The 16,353-nt window shown below is 41.1% G+C and overlaps 1 protein-coding gene across 3 annotated transcripts in view; it reads left to right on the top strand.

Moving 5' to 3' along the window:
• KANK1 (KN motif and ankyrin repeat domains 1) overlaps nt 1-16,353 on the top strand; it is a 221,831-nt gene that overhangs the window by 144,128 nt on the left and 61,350 nt on the right. For all 3 annotated transcript variants that reach the window (XM_055428336.2, XM_055428333.2, XM_055428334.2), the window contains exon 3: nt 15,262-15,381. In XM_055428336.2, coding sequence (XP_055284311.2) covers nt 15,345-15,381 — 37 coding nt within the window. In that variant the 5' untranslated portion in view covers nt 15,262-15,344. The remainder of the gene's footprint in view (nt 1-15,261; nt 15,382-16,353) is intronic.

Here is a 16,353-nt window from a genome sequence, read left to right as displayed (position 1 = left end):
GTTGAAGCTGAAACTCCAATTCTTTGGCCACCTGATGCAAAGAACTGACTCAATGGAAAAGACCCTGATGCTGGGAAAGATTGAAGGCGGGAGGAAAAGGGGACGACAGAGGATGAGATGGTTGGATGGCATCACTGACTCAATGGACATGAGTTTGGATAAACTCCGGGAGTTGGTGATGAACAGGGAGGCCTGAGTGCTACAGTCCATGAGATCGCAAAGAGTTTGACATGACTGAGCAACTGAACTGAACCTGTAAAAGATGGCAATAATGTTAAAAGAAATGAAATAACATATTTGGAGAAAAATACGTAAGTACACCCATGTGTATGTGAGCACAGAGAAGAACTGGGAAGCTATATAGCAAAATGTAGATAGTAATGAAATTACAGCTGATTTTCCCCTTTCTCTCTTAAACTTTTATTGTTGGAAATTTAGTACTATTACATTGAGGAGGGGGAAGATAACTTAATTTGAAAGCTGCAGAAATAAGCAACCACTCTGGGACTGAACTGGAGGAAAAATGAGAGCTCTGCTATTGCAGCAACCCTTTGATTTTGATTGTCAGGAGTTCTTTGACTGGCCATCGCTGTGCCAGGAGGAACTTTGGAGGCCGTGGGGGCCTGTGAGACAAGATCCCTGTCCTGCTGACCTATGCACAAGGTCCCCTACAGCCTTACCCTGTCTGGCAGTATCAGCCCTGGGGAGCCTCATGTGCCCCCTTGGGCCCAGGATTTAGAAGAACAGAATTACTGAAAGTCTGTCAGGTCTGGAAGTGTCTGTAGGGCTGTCCAAGTCTAGCTTTGAAGAACTGGAGGTCTAGATTGTATAAGTAACTTTCTCATAGCCCTGGAAGTATTTCCAGGCCAAGTCGAGATGAAGACACAGTTCCCAGGCTCTTTGTCTTGGGCTGCTATTTTGCTTATGCCTGAATTCTGCTGTTGTGGATGAGTTCCTAGTTCTCACAAGCATCTTTAAAGGCCAGGGGAAAAGAGGTTTCCAGGTAAGGGGATCAGTTTTCTCTTGTAACTTAGGATAGTAACTTGTTAGACCTTTTGTCTAGATCTGTGTCCTGTGAAATATATGGAAATTCAGGGCTTCCTGACTTTCCTTGGGTCCATCCTCTTTGGGATGCTTCATAAAGCCTCAGAACCTCTCTCTTGAGCAATGTAGGTGTCCTCAGTTCAGTTCAGTTCAGTCGCTCAGTCGTGTCCGACTCTCCGCGACCCCATGAATCACAGCACGCCAGGCCTCCCTGTCCATCACCAACTCCCGGAGTACACTCAAACTCATGTCCATAGAGTCGGTGATGCCATCCAGCCATCTCATTCTCCGTCGTCCCCTTCTCCTCCCGCCCCCAACCTTTCCCAGCATCAGAGTCTTTTCCAGTGAGTCAACTCGTCGCATGAGATGGCCAAAGTATTGGAGTTTCAGCTTTAGCATCAGTCCCTCCAATGAACATCCAGGATTGATCTCCTTTAGAATGGACTGGTTGGATCTCCTTGCAGAATAATACAGTTAGCGAAAACAAGACCAGGAGCTGACTGTGGCTCAGATCATGAACTCCTTATTGCGAAGTTCAGACTTAAATTGAAGAAAGTAGGGAAAACCACTAGACCATTCAGATATGACCTCAATCAAATCCCTTATGATTATACAGTGGAAGTGAGAAATAGATTTAAGGGACTAGATCTGATTGATAGAGTGCCTGATGAACTCTGGACGGAGGTTCGTGACATTGTACAGGAGACAGGGACCAAGACCATCCCCATGGAAAAGAAATGCAAAAGAGCGAAATGGCTGTCTGAGGAGGCCTTACAAATAGCTGTAAAAAGAAGAGAGGCAAAAAGCAAAGGAGAAAAGGAAAGATATAAGCATCTGAATGCAGAGTTCCAAAGAATAGCAAGGAGAGATAAGAAAGCCTTCCTCAGTGATCAATGCAAAGAAATAGAGGAAAACAACAGAATAGGAAAAACAAGAGACCTCTTCAAGAAAATTAGAGATTCCAAGGGAACATTTCATGCAAAGATGGGCGCGATAAAAGACAGAAATGGTATGGACCTAACAGAAGCAGAAGATATTAAGAAGAGGTGGCAGGAATACACAGAAGAACTGTAGGTGTCCTAGAAACCACAGAACTTTGCATTTGGTTTACGGGTTTCAAAACCCCTCTGAGACTTGTCACTTTATTGTCAATGTTATCTTGTGTTCCCTACATTTTAAAGTAAATTCTCTTGCATTTGAACACAGTGAGACTATGAACTGGTTTTCATACCTTTGTGTTAAACATGTTTCTTTTTTTTTTTTTTAATTTATTTAATTGGAGACTAATTGCTTTACAGTATTGTGGTGGTTTTTGCCATACATTGACATGAATCAGCCATGGGTGTACATCCTGAACCCCTCTCCCACCTCCCTCCCCATCCCATCCCTCTGGGTTGTCCCAGTGTACTGGCTTTGAGTGCCGTGTTTCACTAGTTGAACTTGGACTGGTGATCTATTTCACATATGGTAATATACATGTTTCAGTGTTATCTCTCAAATCATCCCACCCTCACTTTCTCCCACAGCATCCAAAAGTCTGTTCTTTATATCTGTGTCTCTTTTGCTGTCTTGCATATAGGGTCATCGTTATGAACTTTTTTTTTATTGTCATTACTTTGCAATTTATTCATCAGCCCCCAATTGCAGTATTAGCAGAATGTTGTCTCCATTTTGCACTGCCTTTCCTCCAGAATGATCTCCAAACCATCTCTCTCCAAGTAGGACATCCAGGGCCTGCTGCTCAGGATAGGCCTCCTCAACAGAGCAAAATCCCTGTGAAGCCCATCAAAATAACTGCCTTCTCCCAGTAACTGACATTTTGAGCCAAGGGGCAGGAGCTGCTCTGCATTTTTTGTCCATTGGCAGTATGGCTTTAGAGACCAGTGAAGTTTAGAAGCTCCACTCTGCATTTTAGGTTACTGGCCCCGCGACCTCTGCATCTTCCTGGGTCTTGCCGGTCCTGTCTTTGCCGGGGTGGGGCCGAAGAAGTCCAAGGACCTCCTCAGAAGAGGTCCCGTTATGAACTTTCTAAATTCCATATATATATGTTAAACATGTTTCTTGATGGAACAACAGTCTGGAAAGAGAGAAAGAAAGGACAGGAACTAGGAAGATCTGGCCATCTCACCACATTAGCCACTTATTTTGTTTCCTGTTACTGTTGGATTGTCTTTCCAATAAAAGTGAAATTTTATGATATTTTTTAAATCTCCTACCACACTAGCGTAACTGCTTTCATTCTAGCAGTGCACTCTGCTCTGTTCCTGTCCAGGTGAATAATTTATGATGACAACCAAAGACTGTCTTCAGTGTGTTCTTTCGTGCTGTTCTTTGGAAGAGGACAGTCCCTTCCCTGAGAAAGACACAGGCAGGGCCCAAGATGAGGCTAGAACGTCTCACCAAAACCTACGTGTCTGAAAAAGAGCAGGCAGTTTCCACTTATAATACTTTAGAGTTTTGAAAATAGCCTGGTGCCATGATTTTCACATCAGCTGGAGGAGTTGTGCACATGCTGACCACTGGACCCACCTGAAGACTTTCTGATTCTGTGGTCTGAGGTGGGGCCCAAGGATATGCATTTCGTGTTCCCAGGTGATGCTGGCATGGGTGGTCCAGGGTCACACTTTGAGAACCAGTGACCTAGGGAGTAGAAGTCTATAAGGCAGTGTGTTTTCCAACCTTTTCTGATAACAAGAATCACTGGGATGTGTGTGAAGGATATACATTTCAACTGCATTCCAGACTCACTGAAGCAGAATCTATGGGGAGTGTTGGGATGCTGCATTTTCAGACTTGGGGAAGTGCTATTGCTGTCAGGTAAACACCCTGCAGATCACCAGTGGGCAGTGGAATTATCTACCATTCAGCCACGGGTCCCCCATTTGCATGTTTGACCCTGTGGTCCCCTCAGCTCCTAGACATGTATCTATCTGTCTTCATTATCATTTTAAAGTGATTTTTATGCCATCTTTATGAAACATATTTTTATTTCAGGTGCTCAATAAATTGTGTAAAAGAGACACTAGAACAGCTGCCTTCTGAGAACTCTGAGGTTTTATTGAGTTCTCTTTTTGTAAAGACAGTTACAGTCTCGGTGCATGCATGCGTGTGTGTGACTGTGAGTAAAGCAGGGGCTGGAAGGAGGGTGGGAAGAAAAAAATGTGCATTTCTGTGAAGTTCCCTGGTAATACAGCTGTTCTGGGGCCACACTCTGAGAACCACTGAAATAGACCAGTGACTCAAACATAGCACATTGGCATCGCCTAAGGGAGCCTTAAAAAATACTTCTGCCTGGGCCCCAACTGCACAACTTCATGGATAATTATTACCATATAATGTAACACCATATCACCACATAATTACCAGTCATGTACTTGGACCTCGATAGTAATTCCAGTGACCAGCCAAGGCTGTGAACCACCCGGGGGGTCCCTTGGGATACAGGGTAACCTGTTCAGAAGCATGAGGCCTGATGGGGAAAACAGGGCTAAGCCAGTGCCTCTCCTACCACAGTGTGTGTACGAATCACCTGGGCTGCTTCTTAGGATGCCGATTCTGATTCAGTATGTCTTCAATGGGGTCCAAGAGTCTACTTTTTTTAAGAAGTCACACAGATGCTGCTGCTCTTGACCTGGGTACCATGCTTTGAGTAGCATGGGACTTAGTAAATATTGACCAACACATGTAGATGTCCATCAACACAAACGTTATTTTTTTTTAAATAGTGTAGAACAAGTAAAAACACGGTTGCTAGACATTTTAAATTAAAAATAAAGCTATTGTGTCATTAATGAACTTTTATCTTCCCTTGACAGCTAGAAATTTTTGGTTTTGTTTCTCTCTGATGCCATCTGTAGTTTCAAATGTTTGTGAATTAACTTTGCTTTAGTCTGATAGACATATACTATCGGGTCTTTTATCCCCCCAGGTCTGGATCTCATCGTTCCCTGTCTTTCAGAATTTGGGAGCTCGCTCTCTACCTCATTGTCTCAGACTCTGCCCAGTTGGTGTTATCACCCAGAAGCCTGAATGTTCAGTCATGCCCCAAGGCCCTCATTTCAGAAGCTGATGGCATTTGGCTCCTAAGTGCTGCCAAATCGCACACTTTATGAGCCAGACTTCTTGGTACATGGCTTCAGTTTATGTTGAACCCAGCCTTTCTGCCCTGGGTGAGGGGGGTGAAGCCTTTTCTTTGGCAAGTTCTATGCTCTGGTACTTTTCCTAGCGTGGTGGAGTTGAGACATTGCTGTCAGAGTCTTTTAGAAGCGGGAATGGAGAAGCTCAGGACGGAAGAGGCAGGACTTTAGGTGAGGAGAAAGGGTTTTAAGTCTTTGTCGGGGAGTCGGCTTCCCTTGGCCTGTTGCATTTCCCAGCTGAATGTGGCAGAAGTCTTGGGTGATTGATGGCTTCTGAATTGGCACTGAAAAGAGCATCAGTGGCTTCTCCGCATTTGAAATTGGTGGGAGTAACCCCAGGAGCCGACAGTTTCCATGCTGACAAGACGACAAAGACCTGCCTCCTGGGTGTGACCTGAGGCCGGTCAGGTCAGGCTGTCACCACGCCGCTGTCACCCGGAGCATCTCTCAGTAGAATGGGACACCAGCAGGAAACAGGGATTCTCAGCCATCTCCCAGTTTTAAATGAAATCTCCATGGCAGATGCCAGCGCCCCCACCCTGCATAAGCTAGAATTTGCCCTCGAGCATGGGTAGATGAACATCAGCTAGATTTTTGCACAGTCATGAAAGCAGTCTGCTTGTCCCAGCTGGAAAGCCTGAGACAATAAAAGAGCAGAGAATGTTCTGAGTCTATATTAAAAAGATAAAAGCATAAATGAGATTTATTTCAGCTGAAGGGAAAGCAGTTTTCCAGCCTTACTGGAATAGCTTCAATGGCCTGTTTAGAGCAACTTGAACTTGACTGTGAATGAAGTACAGTAGATGCTAGTGCTGTCTTTTTACATCTCTGGACTTGGTTTCTGGTTGCAGGTTTTCCCGTAACCGTTTTCACTTCAAGTACATATGCTATTTTGATAACACAGTTTAACTTTTGGGGAACTTTTGTCAGGCAGCAAATTATAAAGTACCTTCTGATCTAGGCACTTGACCTCCTTTAAGTTTCCCTTAAATAAGCTTGTATCTTCTGGGGAAAATACAAGAATATCTGGGAAGTTTCTGTGTAGCATGGCTGAACCTTTCTGCTCTAAAGATTAGAAAATAAAATATTTTTTGAAAATTAAAATCAAAGGACTGGTCTGAATAAACTGTTCCTGGAAGGTCCAGGTCCAGTGTTCTTTCCCCATGATATCATAACTGAAGGAGCCCTGACCTACCTCTCATTAAAGATAATAAAATGCGTAAGCAAACTACTTAAAAATAAGATCATTTATCTTATGTTACTGATTGGCTTTAAAGTCCTCATTGACTTAAGGTCCACCCTGGAGCTGATGATTCAGGAGGTCTGGAGTGGCCTGAGACTTTGCATTTCTAAGTAGGTCCCAGAAGGTCATGCTTTGCTGCTGCTCTGGGAACCACACTTGGAGACCTACTCTTTAGAAGATAAGAATCTAAGAATGTGCTGTGATCCCTTTTATTTAGTCCAGGTACCCTTGAACTTGTTATTAACAGTATTGATCAATTTAAAAGTAATTACAGAGACTATCACATAAGAATCCTGAAGGAATTAAAGGGAAAATGTCTGCTACAGCAGTAAATAAAGAGCTGCACATTTTAAATAATTTGAATAGGAAATGAAGAAAAATCTTTTCAAACTGTACCAAACTAATTCTTTTATATCTGTAACTGGTTTGATTCTTTGATATTTGAGTAAGCAAAAGCACTGATAATTTAACTCATAATCTACCACCAGGAGAGATGCTTGCTAAGAGCAAGGCTTCACTAATATAGACTATTTATAACATCAAGGTTTAGGATTCTCTAATGGTCTGTTTTCCCTAAACCCATTAGAGGTAAACCAATGCAGTCAATAAATACCATTTCACATGCCTGTCCTGAGTCATAACATTACTTCCCTCTAAAGTAAAAAATGTGAAGGTGGTAAACTTTTCACAAACTTTAATAATTCTAATTTTCATTTGTCTACTCTTCTCCAGACTGTTTTTACTCTTTTTTTTTTGCAGAGAAGTACCTGGTTTCAGCCTAGGTTATGAGCTGATAAACTTCCATCACAGAAAATTTCCAGGAAAGAAAACTTGCTACCATTACTTCTAAGTGTTGAGGAAGCTGTGTGATGCACAGCAACCCAGCTGGAGCATAGCCATGCAAGGCTCTGAGGCATCTGCAGGCTCCAAGAAGGTTTTAACCTCTTCATTGATGGCATTTCCTTCTGCATACTTTTGGAAAGATGCTGATGTACTTTCGTAATGTAGAGTGGATGTGGATGGGAGAGAGTCTGTGAGAGACCTGGATGTATCCATGCCCACTTTTGTACCTAAAGAGACAAATCTTAGTATGTTCAGTTCAGTTCAGTCGCTCAGTCATGTCCGACTCTTTGCAACCCCATGAACCGTAGCACACCAGGCCTCCCTGTCTATCACCAACTCCCGGAGTTTACCCAAACTCATGTCCATTGAGTCGGTGATGCCATCCAACCATCTCATCCTCTGTTGTTCCCTTCTCCTCCTACCCTCAATCTTTCCCAGCATCAGAGTCTTTTCAAACGACTCAGCTCTTTGCATCAGGTGGCCAAAATAGTGGAGTTTCAGCTTCAACATCAGTCCTTCCAATGAACACTCAGGACCGATTTCCCTCAGGATGGACTGGATGGATCTCCTTGCAGTCCAAGGGACTCTCAAGAGTTCTACAATACCACACTTCAAAAGCATCAATTCTTCGGCACTCAGCCCTCTTTATAGTCCAACTCTGACATCAATACATGACTACTGGAAAAACCATAGCCTTGACTAGACGGACCTTTGTTGACAAAGTAATGTCTCTGCTTTTTAATATGCTGTCTAGGTTGGTCATAACTTTCCCTCCAAGGAGTAAGGGTCTTTTAATTTCATGGCTGCAGTCACCATCTGCAGTGATTTTGGAGCCCAAAAAAATAAAGGCAGCCACTGTTTCCACTGTTTCCCCATCTATTTGCCATGAAGAAACGGGACCAGATGCCATGATCTTAGTTTTCTAAATGTTGAACTTTAAGCAACTTTTTCACTCTCCTCTTTCACTTTCATCAAGAGGCTCTTTAGTTCTTCACTTTCTGCCATAAGGGTGGTGTCATCTTCATATCTGAGGTTATTGATATTTCTCCTGGCATTCTTGATTCCAGCTTGTGCTTCTTCCAGCCCAGCGTTCCTCATGAGGTACTCTACATATAAGTTAAGTAAGCAGGGTGACAATATACAGCCTTGATGCACTCCTCTTACTATTTGGAACCAGTCTGTTGTTCCATGTCCGGTTCTAACTGTTGCTTCCTGACCTGCATACAGATTTCTCAAGAGGCAGGTCAGGTGGTCTGGTATTCCCATCTCTTTCAGGATTTTCCACAGTTTACTGTGATCCACACAGTCAAAGGCTTTGACATAGTAAAAAATTAGAAATAGATGTTTTTCTGGAACTCTCTTGCTTTTTTGATCATCCAGAAGATGTTGGCCATTTGATCTCTAGTTCCTCTGCCTTTTCTAAAACCAGCTTGAACATCTGGAAGTTCACGGTTGACGTATTGCTGAAGCCTAGCTTGGAGAATTTTGAGCATGACTTTACTAGCATGTGAGATGAGTGCAATTGTGCAGTAGTTTGAGAATTCTTCAGCATTGCCTTTCTTTGGGATAGGAATGAAAACTGACCTTTTCCAGTCCTCTGGGAACTGCTGAGTTTTCCAAATTTTCTGGCATATTGAGTGCAGCACTTTCACAGCATCATCTTTTAGGATGAAATAGCTCAACTGGAATTCCATTATCTCCACTAGCTTTGTTTGTAGTGATGCTTCCTAAAGCCTGCTTGACTTCACATTCCAGGATATCTGGCTCTAGGTGAGTGATTACACCATCGTGATTATCTGGGTCATGAAGACCTTTTTTATACAGTTCTTCTGTGCATTCTTGCCACCTCTTCTTAATATCTTCTGCTTCTGTTAGGTCCATATCATTCTGTACTTTATTGAGTCCATCTTTGCATGAAATAGTCCTTTGGTATCTCTAATTTTCTTGAAGAGAGCTCTAGTTTTTCCCATTCTGTTGTTTTCCTCTGTTTCTTTGCATTGATCGCTGAGGAAGGCCTTCTTATCTCTCTTTGCTATTCTTTGGAACTCTGCATTCAAATGGGTATATGTTTCGTTTTCTCCTTTGCTTTTCACTTCTCTTCTTTTCATAGCTATTGGTAAGGCCTCCTTAAACAGCCATTTTGCTTTTTTGCATTTCTTTTCCATGGGGACAGTCTTGGTCCCTGTCTCCTGTACAGTGTCACAAACCTGCATCCATGGTTCATCAGGCACTGTATCAGATCTAGTCCCTTAAATCTATTTCTCACTTCCACTGTGTAATCAGAAGGGATTTGATTTAGGTCATACCTGAAAAGTCTAGTGGTTTTCCCCACTTTCTTCAATTTAAGTCTGAATTTGGCAATAAGGAGTTCATGATCTGAGCCACAGTCAGCTCTCAGTCTTGTTTTTGCTGACTGTATAGAGCTTGTCCATCTTTGGCTGCAAAGAATATAATCAGTCTGATTTCGGTGTTGACCATCTGGTGATGTCCATGTGTAGAGTCTTCTCTTGTGCTGTTGAAAGAGGGTGTTTGCTATGACCAGTGTGTTCTCTTGGCAAAACTCTACTAGCCTTTGCCCTGCTTCATTCTGTACCTGAAGGCCAAATTTGCCTGTTACTCCAGGTATTTGTTGACTTCCTACTTTTGCATTCCAGTCCCCTATAACGAAAAGGACATTTTTAGGGGGTGTTAGTCCTAAAGGGTCTTGTAGGTCTTCATAGAACCGTTCAACTTCAGCTTCTTCAGCATTACTGGTTGGGGCATAGGCTTGGATTACCGTGATACTGAATGGTTTGCCTTGGAAAAGAACAGAGATCATTCTGTCATTTTTGAGATTGCATCCATGTACTTCATTTCGGACTCTTGTTGACTATGATGGCTACTCCATTTCTTCTAAGGGATTTCTGCCCACAGTAGTAGATATAATGGTCATCTGAGTTAAGTTCCCCCATTCCAGTCCATCTTAGTTCGCTGATTCCTAGAATGTTGACATTCACTCTTGCCGTCTCCTGTTTGACCACTTCCAATTTGCCTTGATTCGTGGACCGCACATTCCAGGTTCCTATGCAATATTGCTCTTTATTGCATCGGACCCTGCTTCCGTCACCAGTCACATCCACACCTGGGTGTTGTTTTTGCGTTGGCTCCATCCCTTCATTCTTTCCGGAGTTATTTCTCCACTGATCTCCCGTAGCATATTGGGCACCTACCGACCTGGGGAGTTCATCTTTCAGTGTCCTATCTTTTTGCCTTTTCATACTGTTCATGGGGTTCTCATGGCAAGAATACTGAGGTGGTTTGCCATTCCCTTTTCCAGTGGACCACATTCTGTCAGACCTTTCCACCGTGACCCGTCCGTTTTGGGTGGCCCCACATGACATGACTTAGTTTGAGTTCGACAAGGCTGTGGTCCGTGTGATCAGATTGGCTAGTTAGTTGTCTGTGATTGTGGTTTCAGTCTGTCTGCCCTCTGATGCCCTCTCTCAGCGCCTACCATCTTACTTGGGTTTCTCTTACCTTGGACGTGGGGTGTAATCTTCACGGCTGCTCCAGCAAAGCACAGCCGCTGCTCCTTACCTTGGACGTGTGGTATCTCCTCATGGCCGCCACCCCTGACCTTGGACGTGGGGTAGCTCCTGTCAGCCGTCACCCCTGACCTTGGATGTGGGCTAGCTCCTGCACTGCGCAGCCCCCGTTCCTGTGCCATGCTGCTGCCGACATTATGTCTCTGAAATGGAAACAAAATATTGGCTGGTTCAGATTCTAGGATGGCGTAGGTCTTTAAAAGCACATTGAGGTAATTAAAATATGCATATAGTCAATATATTAAAAAGTGTCTCAAGTGGTAGCAATGACAACATTAGGATTGTCAGATAGTAAATTGTCATTTTTTGGCATGTTTTGTCTTTTCCAGATTTTAAGTCAAATTCTTTATATTGCTTCTGTAACTTTATAAATTATATTTTGAAAATGTTATAAAAGATATTCTAGAACTTGCACGTCAAAATGGTTGTTTCCCCTTTCATAATTGTCATTTTGAGCAGCAAGTTTCTTATTCCAGTTATACTACCCTTATCCTGTCCATTTTTTAAACTCCTACAGTTCCCTTGAGAATCTCCCACCTGTTCTCAGTGGTGAAAAATTTCTTAAGCACTGAATTTTTTGAAAGAGTCAAATGGCATTCATGGCAAAGTCTAATGAATCAAGATTAATAATCAAGATTGCTATCTTATGGACTCTGGAAGAGATTATGACCAATAAGTGCTAAAATATACCCTGTGTGTCATGGTATATTGAGTATACCATGGTATATTGAGAAGGTTCCTCCTCAAGCCCTTAAACATTTAATCTGAAAGAATAAAGTTTGAAATGTAATTGCTTTAAAACCAATATTACATAAAATTCTGAAACATAACTTTCTACCTAAAAGGGATTAAAACAAAGCATCCTTTCAGTAAGCATATCCATCCCTTAGGTAACTCCTTGAAAGGGACTTTATGCATGGGAGTTCTTACTTCTTACGGCAGTCATGCTCTCACTCTTAAGTCACTAACCACAAAGCATGGCCTATGAGCTGTAGCTGAATTGCTTAGCTCTAAAACGTAGCTCCTTCATTTACCAGCTATGTGACCTCAGCAAATTCTAAACCTCAGGTTCCTATCTGTAAAATGTAGCGAGAGGATGTTAGTACTTCATAGGATTGTTGTAGTTTAATTAATGTAATAACTGTTAAGTTCTTTAAAAGTGCCTTAAAGATAACATTATTTCACCAATTTCAAGATGCACATTTTAACACTTCTTAAGTGAGGATATATCTTACAATTACTGTAATTTATCGGAGCATTTTATTAGCATTTAATTAACAACATCTTTTTTTAACCAATGGCACTTAACAGTACACTTCAGAGTAGATGACATTTTAGATTTCAGTAACTATTGTAAGCGCTTGATCAGCACTGGAGGTCATCAGCATTGCCATCAGTGTTGTCACCATCACCATCATAATCTTGGTTGTAACCAGGGCATTGGCATTTGATTGGTTGGCAATACTGGCTTAGAGTGCACATCAAGTTTCTATTTTGCTTATTTGTTTTCATTGATGTTCTTTTAAAACATCAAGTGAGCTCTTTTTCATATCTGTTTCATATTAAACTAATGTATCTGTGAGGTTAATTCATGCGTCTACATTATTTTCGGCACCATACTTGGGGAGCTGTTCTTCAATGCAAATCAGTCTCTTTAAATAAACAGGCAAGAAGGCAAATTATTTTCTCTGTGGATATATTTTTCTAAATCCCTTCAAAGAAGTGCTTTTTCTTAGCCAGAAAAGCCAAGCCACTGTTGTACTAGTTAAGATTTACAGGTTTGCAGTCTTCTCTGACAGAGAAAAGAAACAGTTTATTGATCTGTAACAGAGAATGGATCACAGCCAAACCTTTCATGGTTTATACAATGCACTGACATAAGAATCTGCATATCATTAAGAAGACCGAGTCCTCACAATTTGAAGCCACCTGTCAGGCATGAACAATAACTGGGAAAGATCGATAACACAATATAAAACTTGTTTCTGCACAGACACTGACAGGCTCCACACCCAGTGACAGGCATGTCTTGTTATTTTACCAGTGATATGCCTGTGGTTCCTAATTTGAGGCTTCCTCCTCATTTTGATTTTATTGTTCAGTTTGGGGGAGGGTGGGAGAGACCAATTTGGATCTGAGATAAAGATCTTCTGCCAGGTGAAAGATGTTCAAGGAGAGGACCTTGGACCAAAGTTTATGAAGCTTGACTCGGAAGATTCTGGGCACATATCCATCCAAATACCTTGACACATACTTCATTCACCCATAACACAAGCAGCATGTTTCTTCTTGCCTTCAGTTTTCCCTCAAGAGTTTAAATGGTGGTATTTACAAGCCATTATGAAGGAAGAATACACATACACGCAGACACACACACACAGGGCTCGACTGAGACCAGTAAAGAGTTTTTGCTGTTGTTGGCTTTTAAAAGTAAAGTTACTTGAATAATTCCAGAAGCTGGGCTTCTTCCTTTTGCCCTCTCGTCACCCCACTCCTCCTTCAGTTCTCCCAGTCCCCACCTTATTTTATTAACAAAGCTACATTTGTCAGACATAATGCTCACTCTTATCCCTAAAGCCTGCCTTTATATTTGCCTAGCTCTGACTCTCCAAGTTGAGTGCCATGGACCTGAACCAGGGCCTATTTCCAACAGAATGTCAGGTGATGACCACATAGAGAGATTAGAGCTGTCCTGTCCTCTTGGTGAGCTGCCAGATAGAAACTGGGGACCAGCAGGGAGGTGGGAGGCCTCCCAGTGGAAGAGTGAGACCTGAGTCTCTGTGGGCAAGCTGAGCAGTACTCAGCTGTAGCTGGAAAAGCCACACAAGGGAGCACGCCTCTCAGAAGCAGCCTGTAGAAGGTCCCTCAGAGTGCACTGAGTTGCTTTCACAGTAGACATCTTTGAACCATAGTGCAGACCCATTCAGAGAGTGAAGAAAAGATCCCCAGCTAAGCAGTAAGGAATTCTCACCCTGTGTGATCAAAGGGGTTAGCCAGTTCCCCTTTCCTTCCTTTTTGTTTACTTATATTTCTGACCTCTTACAATCTCCATGACCGTGGCGTGATAGTTTCCTTTTGCATAGCATTTTAAAATGCTTTTTTCTTTCTTCAGTTCATTTTAAAGCAAACTAAACCAAGTTGACAGGAAGTATCTAATGTCTCTTTTATAAATAATTACTATGACAAAAGTAATGAAGGAGCTAAAATCATGGATAATTGTATCACTGAAGGGCAACCACAATGAATGTTTTGGTGTATTTATTCTAATTGTTTTAAATAGATGTATAAATATGTATATATGTATTTTTAACAAAATAGGTTATGACAGAATAGTTTTTTTGATCAACATACTTTCAGTATTTTACTGTATTATTAAAAGCTCTTAAATGGCATCAATAGCTGCATTAAGATACAGGATACATGGATATGTTATTATTTTAGAATTCTCCTGTTTGGGAGAGCTTATGTAGGTTTCTCAATTTTCACTCTGTCTCTCAGCTTGGAATTTGTTAAGCTAAATTTCTTCAGATTTTGTTGGTCTAGAGTGAGAATTTGGGCACAATGGAAGAAATGGAATATTCCTGATTGTACCTTCATTGCTTTCCTTGCCAATATTTTTCAAAAAGCATTTTGTGGAAGCAAAGGTTAGAGCAATGGGCTTCTTTTCTTTTTGTTTTAAATTTTATGATTGTAATGTCTTGTAGTAATCTCAGTTAACTTTTAAGTAGAAAATCAATATAAAATAAGAAATATGTTGCCTAACATAAACCCTGATGTTTCAAAACTGCATGTCATGCTAAGTCATTTGAAGTTTATCCAACAGGACAGAGCAGATCTTTATTTTTATATTTTTTTAAGACGAGGACTGCCTGGATCAGATTTATGTTTTAAAAGACTGGATCAGTGAAAAACTTGAGATCTTACAAGAGAATTCACATGAAATTAATCTTTTTAAAATATGTGAACATTTGGTGCAACAACAGCATTTTGCATAGCATTTTACATTGCTTTGAAATTGTAATTGAAAAAATGAAACTGTTGAACCAAAATTTGGAAAGGAAGATAAGTTTAAAAACCAGAAATAGTTTGTGAAATGATACGTATTTATATTTGAAGGACACCTTCCTCAAAAAGTCACATTTCTGTAGAACCTATTTTATCTCCCATAGAAGTATTGTGTTTAGAGACCCGCTTTCAGTCCCTGTCCATGGGTGCATCTGTGGGTGCATCACTCTAAACATCCAGTGGCCAGATACAGGGCAGTCACCACCTTGCTGCACAGGCTGTCTCTCCCCACTTTTCTGATTTGCTCTGTCCATTAGCAGTCATCTTTGTAAACAGAAGGCTAAGATTTAGTGTTACACATATTTTTAAATGACCCATTTTGATGGGGCTCTCTTTATTGTTTCAGGTTGAATGCATTTGGGAACTTGATGCATAAAATTTGCATGACTTCTCACTCCTTTCTGGATCGGTCATTGGATTCAAGCCAGCATGGCTCACACCACGAAAGTTAACGGCTGTGCCTCAGGTAACTCCATATTCTGGAGTGTATGTGTGTGTGTGTGTGCATTAGTGTGTGTCTTTGCTCAGACTAATTTGCTTCTTTTTAAATAATGGATAAATAATAATAAGTTGCCTAGATAACTAGAATTTCAAAGCAGTTTCTGTCCATTAAAGTTTTTGTTGTTTAAAATCTTGCAGAATCTGCTTTTATCTTTAGTTTTTATGTACAAAAATCAGTTAGGTAAATTATTATCTAAGGCAACTCTATTGGAATGTTGAAAGATAAATGTAAAATCCTGAATGCTAATGCAAGAATAATGTATACTTCTCTTACACTTCTTTATGAGGGATCAAACAATGAGAGAAGAGATGAATCTGAATGCTTAAAACCAATCCTTAGTATTCACTCCCAAGCAGCTTTTGTTTGATTTTGCCCAACAGTGGGGGAGTGGGATAAGAGAAGGGTATATTCATTCTTTAACTTATCCAAAAAGAAATATACAGTAAGCTATAGATATTATGAATCATAAAGATTTGTATTCTGATTCTTACTTGATTATATTAGAAGCCTATATATTTTGCATATCTGTAATTTGTATTGTTTACATAAGATTTTGGAGAAATTTATAGGACAAACACTGAGAAAAGTGTATAATACTGTATATGGCAGGAGATGACAACCTCTCCAAAGTAGTACTCCAAGTGTTCATTCTTCTTTTAAGTTGTTTGCCAAATAGCAGAATGTGTGAGAGCAGTAATTGTTTATGTGCAAATTCTTGTGGAGCACTTGAGTCCTTGCACTGCTGTCTCTGTGCACTGGTAATGGAGAGAATGTAGGGTTGGAGTCAGGAGACCCATCTTCTACATTACCATGAATTAATGGGGCAGGACTATTTCTCCATGTGTAAAACATCAGTAAGTATGTCAGCCTGCAGGGTTAGAACCAATGAGAGCTTCAGAAACATGCCTACAAGTGTTGTATAAGCTGTAAAATATC

This window comes from Moschus berezovskii, chromosome 7 (genome assembly GCF_049115385.1).
Source record: "Moschus berezovskii isolate FMDL1 chromosome 7, NW_MosBer_1.0, whole genome shotgun sequence".
Lineage (NCBI taxonomy): Eukaryota > Metazoa > Chordata > Mammalia > Artiodactyla > Moschidae > Moschus > Moschus berezovskii.
The sequence above is the reverse complement of the archived record's forward strand: the minus strand, read 5'-3'. Positions and strand labels throughout refer to the sequence as shown.